The sequence below is a fragment of the Mirounga leonina genome, unplaced genomic scaffold, assembly GCF_011800145.1.
Source record: "Mirounga leonina isolate KUSES-001 unplaced genomic scaffold, KU_Mleo_1.0 Mir_151, whole genome shotgun sequence".
Taxonomy (NCBI): Eukaryota; Metazoa; Chordata; class Mammalia; order Carnivora; family Phocidae; genus Mirounga; species Mirounga leonina.
In genome coordinates, this window is record NW_023270377.1 from 15,169,839 (window position 1) to 15,185,721 (window position 15,883).

General features: G+C 45.9%; 1 protein-coding gene across 3 annotated transcripts in view; it reads left to right on the top strand.

Moving 5' to 3' along the window:
* PAX3 (paired box 3) overlaps positions 1–15,883 on the top strand; it is a 97,341-nt gene that overhangs the window by 732 nt on the left and 80,726 nt on the right. For 2 of the 3 annotated variants that reach the window (XM_035007030.1, XM_035007028.1), the window contains exons 2-4: positions 860–1,095; positions 2,444–2,573; positions 3,704–3,838. In XM_035007030.1, the coding sequence (XP_034862921.1) occupies positions 860–1,095; positions 2,444–2,573; positions 3,704–3,838 (501 nt within the window). The remainder of the gene's footprint in view (positions 1–859; positions 1,096–2,443; positions 2,574–3,703; positions 3,839–15,883) is intronic. The other variant, XM_035007029.1, reaches the window with a different exon arrangement.

Genomic DNA, 15,883 nt, shown 5'->3' on the forward strand with positions numbered 1-15,883 from the left:
GCATCGTGCTTGGAATTTTTAGTATTAATTGGTTAATTAATTAGAGTTCCATTCATCTCAAGTGGCCTCTCGAAGTTTCCATAACTCTTCGGGGGTTAGTCATCCAGAAGGGACTCCCAAGGCAGGAAGCCTTGCAAGCCTGCTCGAGCCCTTCTGGAGAGTTTAGGAGGTTGGAGCGCCCGAAGGGGATGCCGATCCACCTGGCTGGCCCTTCAGGCTGGGTCTAGAGTAGAATGTCAGAGCCAGAGCGTGAATGGAGGTGAAGGGGTCTGTGAGTAGACCTGGCTGTCGGCTCTGTCCCAAGGTGTAACAGGTGACATGCGCTGCCACCTGAGGCCTCCTTTCGGGACCCTCTTGGACCTTTGGCAGCTCCACTCTTAGCCAGATGCCCCAAGGGCTGTCAATTCCTGCAAGTCCCTTAGTAAGGGAGCGGTTCCAATTGAGCAGGGTTTGGTGGGAGCGGAGTTTCAGAAGGCCAGCGTCTGGGTAAACTTTTCTCTCTGCCAGGATGCTGTTTCTTGAGCAAACCTCAAGATACTGGCCGCAGGGTCTCCCCTACCCCCAAAATTGCCACTTTCTCCTCACCCAAAAGGAAGACAGTTTCTCTGGGGCAAGTTATTTTGCCCTTGTTGCTCCCTTCACACAAGATTATGTGCCCCGAAATTGCTTAATAATTTGAGCAGATGTGATTGGAAAAGCGTCTGTGGGTGGCAGCCGGTTGTCGAGCAGTTTCAGTGCTGGGCTGTAACATGCCGATTGTGGGAAAGAGTGCGAAATTAGGTGGGCGCATGTTTCCCGCTGCTCTCTGTTCTCCCGCAGTGACTTTCCCTTTGCCTCTCTTTTCGCCTTCTGCTCCCAGTGTCCACTCCCCTCGGCCAGGGCCGCGTCAACCAGCTTGGCGGCGTGTTCATCAACGGCAGGCCGCTACCCAACCACATCCGCCACAAGATCGTGGAGATGGCCCACCACGGAATCCGGCCCTGTGTCATCTCCCGCCAGTTGCGTGTGTCCCACGGCTGCGTCTCTAAGATCCTGTGCAGGTACCAGGAGACTGGCTCCATCCGTCCTGGTGCCATTGGCGGCAGCAAGCCCAAGGTGAGCGCGGGGGCCTGGCCCTGGAGGCCTTCGGGCCTGTGGTCTCCTGGGTTAGAGAAGATGGGGCAGGGGACAAGGACTATCATCTGGGGCCTTCCAAGGAGTTATTTTTCAAGGGGCCTATGGTGTGTGGGGGTGTGTGGTGGGGGTGGGAGGATTCGGTTGCTGCCTGGCCCGCTGCTCCTCCATAAATGCTAAGGGAAAACTCCAGCCTTTTTGCAAAGGAGATATTATAGCATTTTAAAAAATGTGCCGGAACCCTAGAATACTCATCGAATTATTTTAATAAGCAAACCCCTAAAGCAAGCAGCTGTATGTGCCCACCTGTTGCTGGTTTCTTCCCCAAGAGTCTTCCCAGCTCCCAACCACTGCACTGCCCTTGCCAAACCTAATCTAAGGAGCCACTTTTGGTTTTCTAATGGTTTCTCTCCCACCTTCTGTCCCCAATCTCCTCCAGTCCAAATTGTCTTCAGGGAGTCAAAAACTGGGTGATTTGTTTTCTTTGTAATGAGCGGAGATGACTTGGCATTTAAAAAGCAGTTTGGTACTATCCTCACATTATTTTGGTTCCTTTTAAAAAATGAAAGAGTCACACTGGCTAAGGCTCAGTGGGAGGGGATTACACAGGGTCTGTCTTTTCTTCTCCATGTGGGGAAAATCCAATATAATTTTCTAGTTGCCACAAGGCAAAATCAAAAGGTTCTGGTAAACTAAAGACTTCCAAACACCCTGCTCCCCATCCTCCCTCCCTCCCTCCGCCCCAGATCCCCTTGCAACCTCTCCAAGAATCTCTGGGCACTACTTTTATTGAAAAAAAAAAAAAAAAGAGCTATTCTCTCAAATTATCCATATTTGTTATCCACTTTGATTATTTTTTTAAAACCCATATAATCAGCTTTTGCATTTCATTCTGTTCTTCAATTTAGCTAAAATCTTGTGTTTTTTGGGGGAGAAGTACAAGTTGCAGATCTAACTTGAATATTGCTTCTCTTTCAAACACTCCCCTTTTTAGTTTCGTTTTCATGTTATTTCTGTGTAAGGAGTTGACTTTCTTTCTTTTCAGGGATCAGAAAGTACACCATCCCCCCCCCCAAGTTGTTATAATTCTTCCTTTTTTATCCTGATTGTCCAAGCTTAACTAGGGAGGAAGAGGGTCCCCAGGGGTGGGGCGATCTCACTTCTACCCCTTCCTAAAAGTATACTTCAGAGAGTTGGGGTCCTTTTGCTGACAAGGGGGTCTTCCCTGGGGGTGCAAGATGGAGCATCCCAATCCGCCTGGAGGCGGTGGGGCCACCACATTTGGCCCAGAGTACTGGGTACCAACGCCTGCCTGCCTGTTCTCTTAAAGCAGGTGACAACGCCTGACGTGGAGAAGAAAATTGAGGAATACAAAAGAGAGAACCCGGGCATGTTCAGCTGGGAAATTCGAGACAAATTACTTAAGGACGCTGTCTGTGATCGAAACACTGTGCCCTCAGGTACCAGGCCCATTAACGTCTTCCTGAGGTGCGGCCGTCAGACGCTATTCCCCGGGCGGGTCATCCGAGCCACAATCACCCCAAGATCGATCTGGGCGATCGGGAGGCAGCCCCTCCCGGGGCCCTGAAATAGTCACGAGCCAGACGCGCTCTTGGTGTTTTACCGAGAGGGGGCTGAGCTGCTGGTCCTGGGGTTGAGAGACCGCCAAGGGCTCCCCAAAGAGGATTTCTGTCGAGGAGGCAAAGGCAGGAAACGCAAGGCAGAGGCCAGGCGTCTATTAATATTGATGCTCCCTTTTAAAGAGAAACAAATGTTTTGGTAACCCCAACCGAAGGGAGATGGGGCTGCGCCAGCTGAGGCTCTGCCTTGTGCGCAAAGGAGGGGAGGTTTCGGCAACGGCCCGGATTTTTCCCGAGAGTCCCAGGGACCATCCGGCGCCCCCGGCGGCCCGGGAGGGAGGAGGAGGCGGAGGGAGAAGAGGGGCGAACGCAGGGGCGAGCGCGAGGGCGCGCGGGAGAGTTTGTTTTTAATTAAAAGGAAACTCCCTTTCCCCCCTGCGAGAACGAGATATTTCAGAGTATGGATTTGTTTACCAGACGGGAATCTGGAAAAAATAAATGGGGGAGAGTGCATTTTCTTTTGATTTTTTACAATAGGAAACGATTCAGCAGTTGAAATTTAAACCCTTTATAGCCTCAAAAAAAAAAAAAAAAAGTTGAATTGCAGGGGACGGGTCTGCTGTGGTTCTTCCTCCCTTAACGCGGACCGCGGAGGCCTAATACCCAGGTGGTGGTAGGGGATGCTGGGTGGGCTGGCCGGAGAATTCTCTTAGATTGGAGACCTAGAGCCCCGTCTGTAGGGTGAAAAAGGGAAATGCTTCTCGCCGGGACGAGAGGACCAGAGACCGCAGTTGCCGGGTCTAACTTGGAGGTGCGGATTGCGGGGTGGCGGGTTAGAGTGGGAGGTTGAAGGGGTGGTAGAAGGTCGAGGATGCCCCAAGATGCAGGAGGAGACAGGCGAGTTGTGCAGGGCAGCCGCTCTAGGGTCCGGGCTGGGGGTTCGGGGGCTCCTTCCTGCACAGCCTGGTAAGGCTCAGTCGTCCGCGCTCCCACCCTCCTCCCGCCTCCAGTGAGTTCCATCAGCCGCATCCTGAGGAGTAAATTCGGGAAAGGCGAAGAGGAGGAGGCTGACCTGGACAGGAAGGAGGCCGAGGAGAGTGAGAAGAAGGCGAAACACAGCATCGACGGCATCCTGAGCGAGCGAGGTAAGCCGCGGCGCGCTTGGGCGGCGCGCTCCGGGCCCCGCGCCTCGGCGACATCCGCGCTCTGACGTCGCGGGCCTGAGCGCGCGGGCCAGCCCCGGCTCGGGTCAAGGTCCCTCCTCGCTCGTATCCACTGCACCCGGGGAAGAGCATTCAAGTGAAAGACCAGAGACGCACTTGAAATTAAAACAAAAATCTCTTTTCTTTCTTTTTCTACTTTATGTCTTTCTTCTGCACCAGCCTCAGCCCCTCGGAGTCTAGAACTGCGAACTGCGGTTTGGTGCAGGGCTACCCTCTTGCCCTCAGGTGTACGGGACCGGGCGCTTGAGGGGCTGGGGACAGTCTGTGAGCCTCCGGGAGTTGAAGGAACTTTTGTGCCCTAAGGAAAAGCCCAGATCTTCAGAGAGGTTCCCATTATTAGAGAAGGGGTGGGGAGAGAAGGACTCAAAACTCTTTGCCGGGAGTGGGGCCCCAGAGTTGCACCACGTTGACTGCCTTATAAATACATACATAATACATCATACATACATATATGTAAGTTGGTTGTTTTGTGCTATAAATTGGTTTTCAAATGCGATGGGGCTTGATTTCTGTGTATGTGTGTCTAGGAAGGAAAATCAGCCTAAGATGTGGGTTCTTGGGGCCGCGGTGTTGGTGCCCTGTCTCCACCCAAAGGTGCGGGCCACCTGCTCCTTGTTGGCTGTGACCTGTCATCATCAAGAGAGAGTCTCTCCTTTGGAGGCATAAAGTGCAGCCTACTTCCCTTATACCTGCCACACATGGTCTGGAGAATCTAAAGGTGTCCCCCTCTCCCCAAAAGGAAAGCCAACCCGTGAAAGTTGAACTGGAAAGGGATCCCGGCAGCAGTTTTCCACTCTGCAGTTTTGGCCCTGGGGATGGTCACACCTCTTCCAAGTCACAGAGGGTCGGGAGGCGCCTGGCGTCCCTGCCACACCTTGAATTGCCCCTTCAGGGCCCGGGGCTTTGGTGGGTGGAGTTGAGTTTTGACTTACCCAGGAAGGGTAGGTGGCTCTCCAGGTGGGCTTGGACACCCTCTGTGACCAGCTGGGTCTGTACCCTCAGCAGGTGGCCTCCAGAGTAGGACTGGGGGTGGAAAGCTGGTCACTTCTTTTGCTTTCATTGCCTGACCCAGTGGCTGGCCGCAGCTTTACAAACCAATGCAAAATCTGTACCCGACCTTGAAGAGACACTTAGATTTAGATGTGACAAACCCAAACAGCTGATTTCAGGGATCAACAGAAGCGTCGATGTTCTGGGACACACAGGCAATCAGGAAGACACCAAAAACTACGGCAGGCTGGGCAGGGAAATACATAGGCTGTTGCTTTCCTTAAAAGCAGGGGACTCACAGGGTCTTAGTTTAAGCCCCTCCTTTGGGAGGGGTGCTTTTCTGCTCTAGTGTCTTAGGCAACACCCCGGCTTTTATTCCAGGCCTAGATGCAGCAGAGAGGTACTGGGGAGGGAGGAAGGAGAGAAACCAGCCAATCCCAAACCCAACGGGCCCCTGTGGGCAGAGGGGCAAGAAGCCCAGAGCTATCGGAGAGGCTCAGGAAGCAGCATGGGGGTAGCACGGCTCTGCTACTTGTTGCTGGAGGCGCTGGCGGCAGACCGGCCGCTCCCTGGCAGCACAGGCAACCGAGGCCCAGGAGACAAAACACCCCAAATGAGCTGGTCAAACATTTGTACAACTTTTCCAGCTTTTACAAAGAAGGCCTTCTCTACACAATCTACACTTGGAGATGAACTTGGGAGACAAAGCCTGGAGAGTCCATTGAAACTCACACTTTAGCTCGGCCTAGACAAAGCTCCAGCTCGCAGCAGCTTGATGTGAACAAAGGAAGGCAACCTTTTTATAATTCAAGGAGAAAAGAAGAGAAAACAGCTCCACAAAGGGCCGAGAATAGACATTATGGGCTTGCAATGAGGGATGAATTATTCAATGAGCTCCAATAGCTTCTGCGCCAGGAAGTTTTATGGACTCTCCAGCGTGGAAAAAGTGGCTATTTCACCTACAAAATGTTTCTAGTCTTTTGGGCCGTCTAGCTGGGCCGGCTGCCATTCAAGGGCAATTGCTACCATTTTTAAAATCAGAGTATTCTCCCCAGCGGGGGCTGTACCGTTGAAAACACACACTCCGCAGAGGCTGAAGCCTAATTTAATTTGGGGTTGTCAGAGAAGATGCAGTGTCCCTCTTTTTAGCGGCTCTAGCTCCTTTTCCAGATAAGCCCTGGAGGGCAAGAGGGGCACAGAGAGAGGACAGAGTGAAGTGTAGTTTAAAGGGAAGTCTAGAAACCTCAAAAAAAAAAAAAAAAAATTACCTCTGTTGTTTGGGCACCAAAAGTCACCGGCTGCCCTGCTTGTAAAATAGAATGAATGTTGATAAAGCAACCTGAGCTCCCTGGCCGAGAGGGAAGAGGCTGGCCAAGAAAGGACCTTTGGGTGTCCTGAGCAGGGCAACGCGCTCTCTCCGGAGGTTCCAGCTTCCTTGGGAGGTAGAAGGGGGGGGGCGATGTTAAGACTGGCTTTCCGGGGGACATCTTTCTGCTTGTCAGGCTGTAGGACACAGGAAGAGAGGCACCCTGAAAGACGTCAGAGCCGCTCTCATTTTTTCTCTCCAGTGTTTGGCCTTTCTCCTAGGTGACCCCTTTTACCTTCTCAACTTTCCCTTGTCCCTTGCCCAATCCAAGAGCTGCTCAGCGTGCAGACTCGGTGCGCTCAGGCCCTTGAGCCCTGGCGCGCACTAGACGCTGTGTACCCCTCCTGGGTCCATCCTTCCAGCTCCTTTGCCGGGGTGGAATGAGAAGGTTGGGAGGCCGGGGACAGCAAACCACCCCCCCCCGCCCCCCGCCGGCCGCCCCCCGCGCCTGGTCCCGGCCCTCCCGCCAGCACCGAGATCGGAACAGGCGCAGTCGGAGGAGCCAGGCCCCGGTCGCAGCATCGGGGGCCGTGGGCACAGCCTCCGCTGCGGCCACTCAATGGGCGCCTCTGTTCCTCCCCCAGCGCGGCGGAGCGGGCCCGCGGGCGCCGCCACAATGGGTCGGCCCCCACTCCTGCGCCCTGCGCCAAAGCGCCGCGCCGCCCCCTCCCCTGCGCTCCGGCCGGCTCGAAGCTTAGCTCGCCGGGCTGCAGCCGACTCAATTGCCTCCTTTATGTCCTTCTCACTTTCATCTAGACACAGCCCGCCTCCCCCCACCTTCTCCTTTTTTTTTCCCTCTTGCCTGAGGCTCACATTAGTGAAATTTCTGCAACCTCCCCCCATTTTTTTTTATTTTAAAGAAAGCCCTTAACACAAAAGCAGTGACTAATCAATAGAAACTGCTCCTTCATCTCTTCCTCCTCCTCCTCCTCCTCGTCCTCGTCCTCCAGCAGGGTGACGCTTTTCCTGTTTGTGAGTTTTAGGAAACATTTTTGCTTTGTGCCGTAATGGAATTAGAGGACAGATGAGGACTGTAAATGGGACACGCGACGGCAAGACTCTCGCTTAAATATTTAGATGCAACGTTACAATTACTGACTTGTTGCAGCGGGCTTTGAAGTGGTAGCTCGGGAGTGCAGGGGGAGAGAGGCCAGATTGCCCAATTGATGTTTTGATTGGGGCTGGAGATACACGTTCATAGGACTTCGCTGTCCCCCTTTAAAAATCACTAGTGAGCGTGGGAGGTTTGCAGCAATTTCCAAGATTGGGCTAAAAGACCCCAAGCGTAGGTCGCTTCAGGCTTCTACTCCGTTCATATCTCTCCCTTCCTATTTGACATTTTTGAAAAGCAGGTCTATTTTTTTTTTTTTTTTAATTTGAGAAGGTAAAAGTGAGAAAAGTTTTGCTCGAGTCCCGTTTTGTTTGTACACGTGTGAGCTTTTCTGAAACAACTAGGCCGACGTCAGCTTTTCAGCGGGGCATAAGAGAAAGCAATTAAAAACGCAGAAAACTTTTAAAGACCCTTGAAATATTTCATTTCCAACGGAATCATGAAAGGAGCACTTTATCATTAACGGGGCGCCTGAAGTCGAAAGGAACGGAAGGCCGTTTCTTCCCCCCGACTTAGCAGGGAGGGACATTTTGGCGCGAGGCAAAGCGGGGGGGGGGGGGGGGGGGGAGGAACTTTCCCACAGACTGAAATCATGGGGTTTAAGGTCTTAGGTTTGTGGCGTCGGAACCTTTATTAAAGTGGACAGCCCACTCTCCAAGTCCATTTGTCAGAATCCCAAATTTGACCCCCATGTCGCCTCTAGTCTTTTGAGTGAATTTTATGTTTTCTGAAGCCCTTGCGATACTCAGCAAGCAAATAGCACCCATTTAAAAGTGTACTGGAAATATCAGAACCTGAAATTAAAACGCCGCGCTGCGTTTTTTTCAGGGACGTAGCGGTAACGGTTTTCTGTTCAGATGATAAAAAAAAAGAAGGAAGGAAGGAAGGAGAGAAAGAAAGAAAAAAGAAAGAAAGAAAGAAGGAAGGAAAGAAAGAAAGAAAGAAAAAAGAAAGAAAGAAAGAAGGAAGGAAAGAAAGAGAGAAAGAAAGAAAAAGAAAGAAAGAAAGAGAAAGAAAGAAAAGAAAGAAAGAAAGAAGGAGAGAAAGAAAGAAAGAAAGGGAAAGAAAGAAAAGAAAGAAAAAGAAAGAAAGAAAGAAAGAAGGAAAGAAAGAGAGAAAGAAAGAAAGAAAGGGAAAGAAAGAAAAGAAAGAAAAAGAAAGAAAGAAAGAAAGGAAGGAAGAAAGAAAGAAAGAAAAGAGAAAGAAAGAAAGAAAAGCAAACCACCAGAATTCGGGTCTTGTAGGTTTTTCCTTTTTGCTTGTTTTGTTTGGTTGGCTGCTGTATGTTTGCTTTCTAGCCTTATTGAAAACATGCAGATTTTCTAATTAATGCTTGAAATCGTATGTTTATTTTGGGGCTTGATTTGATTGTTGATAGCACCGGAACAGGGACGCAGGAGCTTCAAGTGCGTAATAATTACTGAAGGGTCATTTAAGAGTCCCCAGGGCTTAGCAATAAAACCCGCCGGGGCGGTGAGGCAGAACCAGCAAGTGCGCCCCGGTTCAGGAGAGTGGGATGTGCGGAAATCAATCAGGAGAATAGGAGCGTTGCCACTGAGCCCAGTTGCAATATCCACGAATAAATATATTTTGAAGACCAAAAAAAAAAAAAAAAAAAAAAAATCCTTCCTAACCATGAGGTTAAATGTTTAAGTCATGCACAAGTAAATAGCAAGCGAAAATTAGAAGTCACAACAGCGGCAACAAATAAAGAGTGAGAGCTTGTCCAGGACTGGGGACAGAAATATTCAGTTCGGTGGGGTTCTAGACAGGTAACTTATTTATGCGGGTAAATAAAGATTAAGGAACCATTAAGAATGTACATATATAACTAACACGACACTAACAGACAATTAAGCAGTCAGTTTAATGCCTTATCTCACTGGCTGCTCTGGGGTTGTTTTACAACTAGGAATTAAAATCTGAAAAGGAAGTTTTCAGCAGCTCTGGCCAAATATTGATTAAGTAGCTGTTTGTTGATAGCATTGTTACGCATTAAAAGGCCGGGATCGCGGCCCCTCAGTGGCCATCTTCTATTGTGAGGGATTCTTAACCACAGAGATCAAAGCGGGATCATTTCAACTTATCTGTCTTGGAAAATCCTCCTTTTCCTCTGAAACCTCTAAGGAGGATTGACCAAATTCTCTTTAAGAAATAGGAACCCAAACCAGTTACATGTCGTAGGTTTGTAGAGAAGAGATTCATGGGGTGTTTTTAATTATCCTATGGTGATTTCTTGTTTAGAGCTTAGGCTAAGATGGTGAATTTATCATCAAATAGATTCTCATTTTTGGAGGGTGGCCGGAGGCAGGGAAGCTACTATCCGCATGTCCCTAAATTTTTAAATATGGAACTTTCTTTCGCCAAAGTTGCCTTCTAAGCTGGAATGATGTAAAGGAAAGATGTCAGATTTTTTATCTAAAACTGAGTGGGGAATAATTAAATACACGGGGAAACTGGGAGTTATACTGACTACATTTCTCTACATGTGTTTCTATATTTTTGTGTGTTTATAGATGGTTATATGAGTCTCCTGTATATTCTTAACCCCCTACAATGTAGGAGTAGACATGTATTTGTGTGTATAGTTTGTGCATCGTTAGAGTTTATTTGTAAGTTCGTCACTATGAATTATGCTGGCAGTAAACTTTATCCCGTTGCACAAAATAAAAGCTCATTTGTCCAATGGATTACACTTCTAGAGTCATCAGAATTTGAGGTAACAGCATAGCCTCCCAATTCTTACTCAGTCCTGCTGTTGAATGCTAGGAAAAATCTTTCCCTGAATGATTTTATGACTTTTCGGCTGTTGATTTTTAGATGAACTATTAGCCTTTTTTTTTTTTTTTTTAGCTTAAGAACTCAATATATTTGGATAGATTTTTTTTTCTTTTATTATGAGAGCTAAAATTCCTGCAAGGGCTTTTTTGGAAATACCATCTCTGTGCTTAATTTGCAAATGCCAACAAATCACTGAGGTGAAATTTATGCCAGATTCAGGCTTTGGATATTCAAATGTGCATCATGGATCTGTCTTCCTGAATCCCCTCCTCTGACTGTGCTCATTGCACTACTAAATAATTGTGCAAAGGGCTGTATCTTTATTTCATTTTATTTTTATTTTTTCTTGTTCACTCTTGAACAAGATGAGTCTTGATGTACAGAACCACTAGTGGATATTTTCAAATATATTCTATTATAATCTCCCAATTAATTAATATTCGACCTATGCTCAAATGTTCTTTGATATAGTCCCAATCATTTCTGTGTAGAGCAACTGCCTGAAATGGATTAAGCTGGAAGGGTGAGTCAGCTCAGATCTGTTTTGGTTACCTTGTCCTGGGTCCAGATGCAGCATTAGAGAGTTCTTTGTTGCATATTCCACATGTACATGTATATTTCATATACATATGGAGTTAAAGTAACTTTCCCCCCTTGGGCAACAGGCTATGTGTTCATGTACTGACAGGGAGGGCAGCAGAATCGAGCTCTAAATTGGGCCTGATCTCAGCACCAAGGCAGAATTACTGACTCAAGAACTGGCTTATGCCAATTATTTCTCAATAAAGTTGGGAAAGATTAAATACGATTTTGATATTATTGTAAAAAAAAAAAAAAGAACTGGCTGCCTTTAGCTGAGGAACTGTGATCAGAGAAAGTGAAAGGGAATTTTAGAAGTTGCCCTTCTTTTGGAAGATGCACACCAAGGTGGGAACAGGGGACCATCTTCTGCTCTGTTGGGAAATATTTTCTTGCCCCGTTGCTGCTGGTCTCTGGTGGAGAATGTCACAGTTCAGGTCTCAGCTCTGTCTTACAGTGTTGGGCCAAACACTGAGCCCCAGTAGCATTGAACTTTTGCTGGAATCAGAACATCTGTCTTCTAAGAAAGCTTTCTCTCAAATTATCTGTGTTAGGATTATGCTCCCAAATAACCAGAATATATATAATTTCAGTTTGTAACTTGGAAGGAACAAGCACAGTTATCAAAACGCCCGTTAACATTACAAAACATCTATTTGAGGGAGATGAGTTAGAAACTTTACCATTGTTAAAAGAAAATATGAAACCCATGGAAAGTAGTTGCTGAGGATGCTTGAGGAAAGGTTCAATGAATTCTTACCTTCAATGTCTGTTTTCCTAATCCTTCCTGATAAAAACTAAGAAAAGACAAACAGATAACTTCTGCTACAGAAGTGGCCACTTCTCTTTAAAGAAGAAAGTGTATATTACTAAAGGGTGATGTAAAATTTAGAATTTGATTTGATGCACATTTCTCCTAGGAAGGAAAATCCTGAGAAAGAGTTTTACCTTGTACATTGCATGCAGCAAAGTTTGTAGCATTTAGATTTTTGCTGCAGGATTTTAAGTAAACAACAGCAACAACAACAAAGAATCTCTTCTCTTTGGGGTGAAGCAGCTTGATCAAAGTAGTCTGAGTTTGTATGCCCTCCTTACTGCAGTGATTGGGAAGTCAATCTTCCTCAGTAAAACAAATTAGAACTCATGACAGGCAATAACAACCTAGCTGGATATTTGTCTCCCTCAACCCATTTAGGGTTTAATGCGTCTACAGCAGTATAGTAATAACATCTCGGTTCTAGGAGCCAATCGATGGATTCCATTTAAAAATAGCTAATCAAAATGCTTTGTGAACAAGGTGGGAGACTCTTCTTGGCTGACCAACATGGAACTGAGGGAGAGGAAATACCACTGATTTTTAGCATTAAAAAATGTCCAGGGTCATATTGTGAGTTCAAACAGTATAGTTTTATGGAGGCTTAAATGTAAATTTTTAGAATTGTTTGTAATCGGCTGATAGGCATATTTCTGGAGACAACTGCAGATTTAAATGTCCCTGCCTTTATGTCATTAGATGAAAGCAATAAATAAGTCAGGGTAGAATAGTGAAGAAAGGAAAGTTAATTGCTTTGCAATTTATAGTGTAACATGGGATCGGTTTAATTTTTGTGTACTTTCCTGGTGAATACTTATATGGTGACATACAAATTTTCATTTTTAATAGAAAGCCTACATTTGTAGGCTGGTGATTTTATAGGTACATAGATTTGCCAACATACCCCTTTTATCTTTTTTTTTTCCTTTGGCAAACCCTAGAATAGACATAACTTATCCAGTCAACAAGCAATTGGGCATTGTATAGAGATATTAATATCTTCCTTATTTCCCTTACAGGGCCTATCTCTTTAAAAATACATTTTATTTTAAACTAATTGTAGACTTATAGAGTCTATCTTCAAATGCATTTTAAAATTCTTTCAATATTCAAATATATTATCATGATTAAGAAAATCTTGGCCAGTGGGGGTGAGTATTGTGGGTGTGTGTGTCTCAATTACCATGGTTGAGCTTAACATGAACTAAAGAAAATTAATTGGTCCAATTCATTTTATTATAAGAAAAGCAACAGGTTTCTTCTTTCTGAATCCCTACTTGGCCAGTTTCCTGATTGAGGTTCACTAAAGCATTTGAGTGTTTCTTGTCTGTTCTGATTTAAACACGCCCCCAAGTCCCTTTTCTTGCCTTTGCTTGCACTGTAAGAACCAGTACCCAAGGCAAAAGTGGCCTGTTCTTGCAGATCTTAATTTATTCTAAAATTACGACCAAGCATATCTCAGTTGTGACCCCTTGAACTTTAGTTTTGACATCTATAAGATGGGGCACATCATACCAACTTCCCAGGGCGATATGAGAAGAAAATGAGAAGATGCAAGTTGTGCACAAATTACATGTATCATAGGAAGACTCAAAATCCTGGGGGAGAAAACCCTCTGAACATGCAGAAAGTGACCAGCCTGCTGGCAGATGGGCTCTGCCCAAAGGCAGATAAAAGCTTAATTCAGGGCTTAGGAGCAACAATGAAGGAACACACACACACACACACACACACACACTTCACTTTCACTGAGTCAAAAAATTGAGTTTGCAAGCAACTATTTAATATAATAGATTTTATTGACTTACCAGATAAGAAAAATAACAAAATTCTAAAGCCATTCACTGAGATGTCAGAAGATATTTCTAAGTTATTTTTCTCCCAGTTTTCGGCAAAGATTACTTTTCTCTCTTAGATTAACTTGGCTTTTTCAGAGTCCTCCAAATTGAACTTCTCTCTTTCTTTTGTTCTTTTGTTCTTTCTTTCATTGTTTGTTTGTTTTTCAACAGGTTCTTTTTGCTCCATCAGAGATTGACAAACAGGTTGCTTTTTGAAAATAGGTCTCATGCATGCATGCCTTCGTGCTCCTGAAATTCTTTGCAATGCTTCATTTTACAGAATTGCTTTTGCACAATTTCTCATTCTGTCCCCTCTTGAGGCTACTTCATTGTCCTTAAGTATCTTCTTAGCTTCGCACGTGAGACTGTGTACATTCCTCTTTCTTTGTGCATGATTCTACTTAACCCCCCTCCTATCAAATTTGAGTTCACAAATATTAAAGAAACTTTCCAAAGTAGCATTCATTAAGCTGGAGGATACATTTCAAAAGCTGGTGATTTTATAGGTACATAGATTTGCCAACATACCCCTTTTTCTATTTGATTTCCCTCCATCCAGTTCCCAAAGCTCAGGACTTGTGTGTTATCCGGGGTGCAATGCAAGAGTTGAAAACAAATAGCCTGGCTTGTGAGGCTTTCGGGGGTCTGGAGAGCTCCTGCCCCGCGTTTCCCCCACTGGAGCAGCTTGCTGGTACAGCCACTGCGGAGAAGGAAGGTTGTTTTCTTATCCCCGCATGCACTGGTCTGACCTGTCTCCGAAATAGGTCAGGCTGGGGCAAGGCAAGTTTATGCAGCTGTTGGGGCTTAGGCAGCCCGGCAGGCAGCCAGGGCGCCTTGGTTGGCGGTCCCCAGTGAACAGATAAAAACTTGCTGGCCAGCCACGGGGCCTTCCTTCTGGACCCTGCTGCCTCCCCACCCCCACCCCGAAGGCTTTGAGATGCAGGAGGACTCCTGGATTATGGGGGCCAACTCTCAGCCTCAAAAGGGAAGTGTTCTTTGATTCCAAGGATTGGCCTCTTGTGGATGCAAACATTCAGATGAAATATATACTTTGTCAGATTTCATCTTTAAATCATCCTACTTATTTTGGCGGGGTAAAACATTCACTCTTACATAATTCCGAAGATACAGAGGGATAGACAGTAACAGGTTTTCTTCCCATCCTTGTCCCTCAGTATCTTGGTCACCTTTCTAGAGAGTCTATGCATAAATAATTATATTTCCCTCTCTTAAAAATGTTCTCTCCTTTTGCGCACATGGTAGCCCACTATAGAAACTGTTCTGTGCCTCGCTTCCCACTCCCCCTCCCTGCCCCCTTGAGACTGTATCTCAGCAATTACTCTGCATCAGGGTCTGGTGGCCTCCACAGCCTGTTTGTACAGCTGTATAGTATTCCATTGCATTGGCAAATGATTTATTTAGCATTAGGTAGTTTCCAATCGAACGACACCATTTGGCACATGTGTGCGTTTCTTTGTAAAATAATTTGTCCATGGTAAGGACAAAGGGAAGGCATTTGTAATTTTGATAGCTTTGGTGGAATTTTGGTACTGCGTTGAGGACAAACAGGGGAATGCTTAGCAAACATGGTGCAGAAGCGTGTTTGCCCGTGGCACGTGCACGAGAAAAATGAAACACTCTTCTCTACCACTGTACATTTATTAGAGCATAGGTTTTGAAATTTCTGCTTAGGGAGTTGTTCTGCCAACAGTGACTATCCTCTGGAAATTCCTCTAATCTGTTATTGCTCCAAATGGAACATTCTCTAAATCCAAGGAAAGCTTTTTTTCTTTGACTTTTCGGTTCCTCTTTTTATTTTATTTTATTTTTTGTCTACTGTTCATTTCACTCCCTGCCCCCTCATCATATATTAACATATTTATGATAAGCATTCTTAGCTATTTTTCTTTCTGTGCTGGAAAAATTACGGACAATTTTATAACAATTTCAAGGCAACTTACTCTGATTGTTTAGTTACAAAAGAGAAGTTGTCTGTCAGGGTCACCAAATCAGGGTTGAACTAGTAAGAGAGCAGATCATGAATAATAAAATAGGGTCTTATATTTCTAATTTTTGAGAAGGGCTGGGCTGGTGTTCTTGGGGTTTCTTGAGTTTGGTAAAGGCTGATTTTTAATTTTACAAACTTTTAAGGGGCATGTATCCATTCCCTTCGATGCACAAAGGACTTTTTATGTTTTTGCACATACCTTGCCTCCCTCAAATCATTTCGGCCTATTTTCCCTTAAATCTGATGCCCAGGAATTCAGTTGTTGATGCGCTGAGTACCTGGCTTACCTAAGCTGGGAGTCTGAGTCCGTGAAATGAGCCAGAAAGAACCATGTTCTAGCCATAGGAGAAAAACAACCCTCTCCAAACCCTCTTGGGAAAATGGAAGAGGTGAACGCCAATAAATATTATGAAGTAAATGTTTCAGGTCATTCCTTTTTAGGAATGAGCCTTTCAGAAATAGGAGTATGAGCTGGGAGCT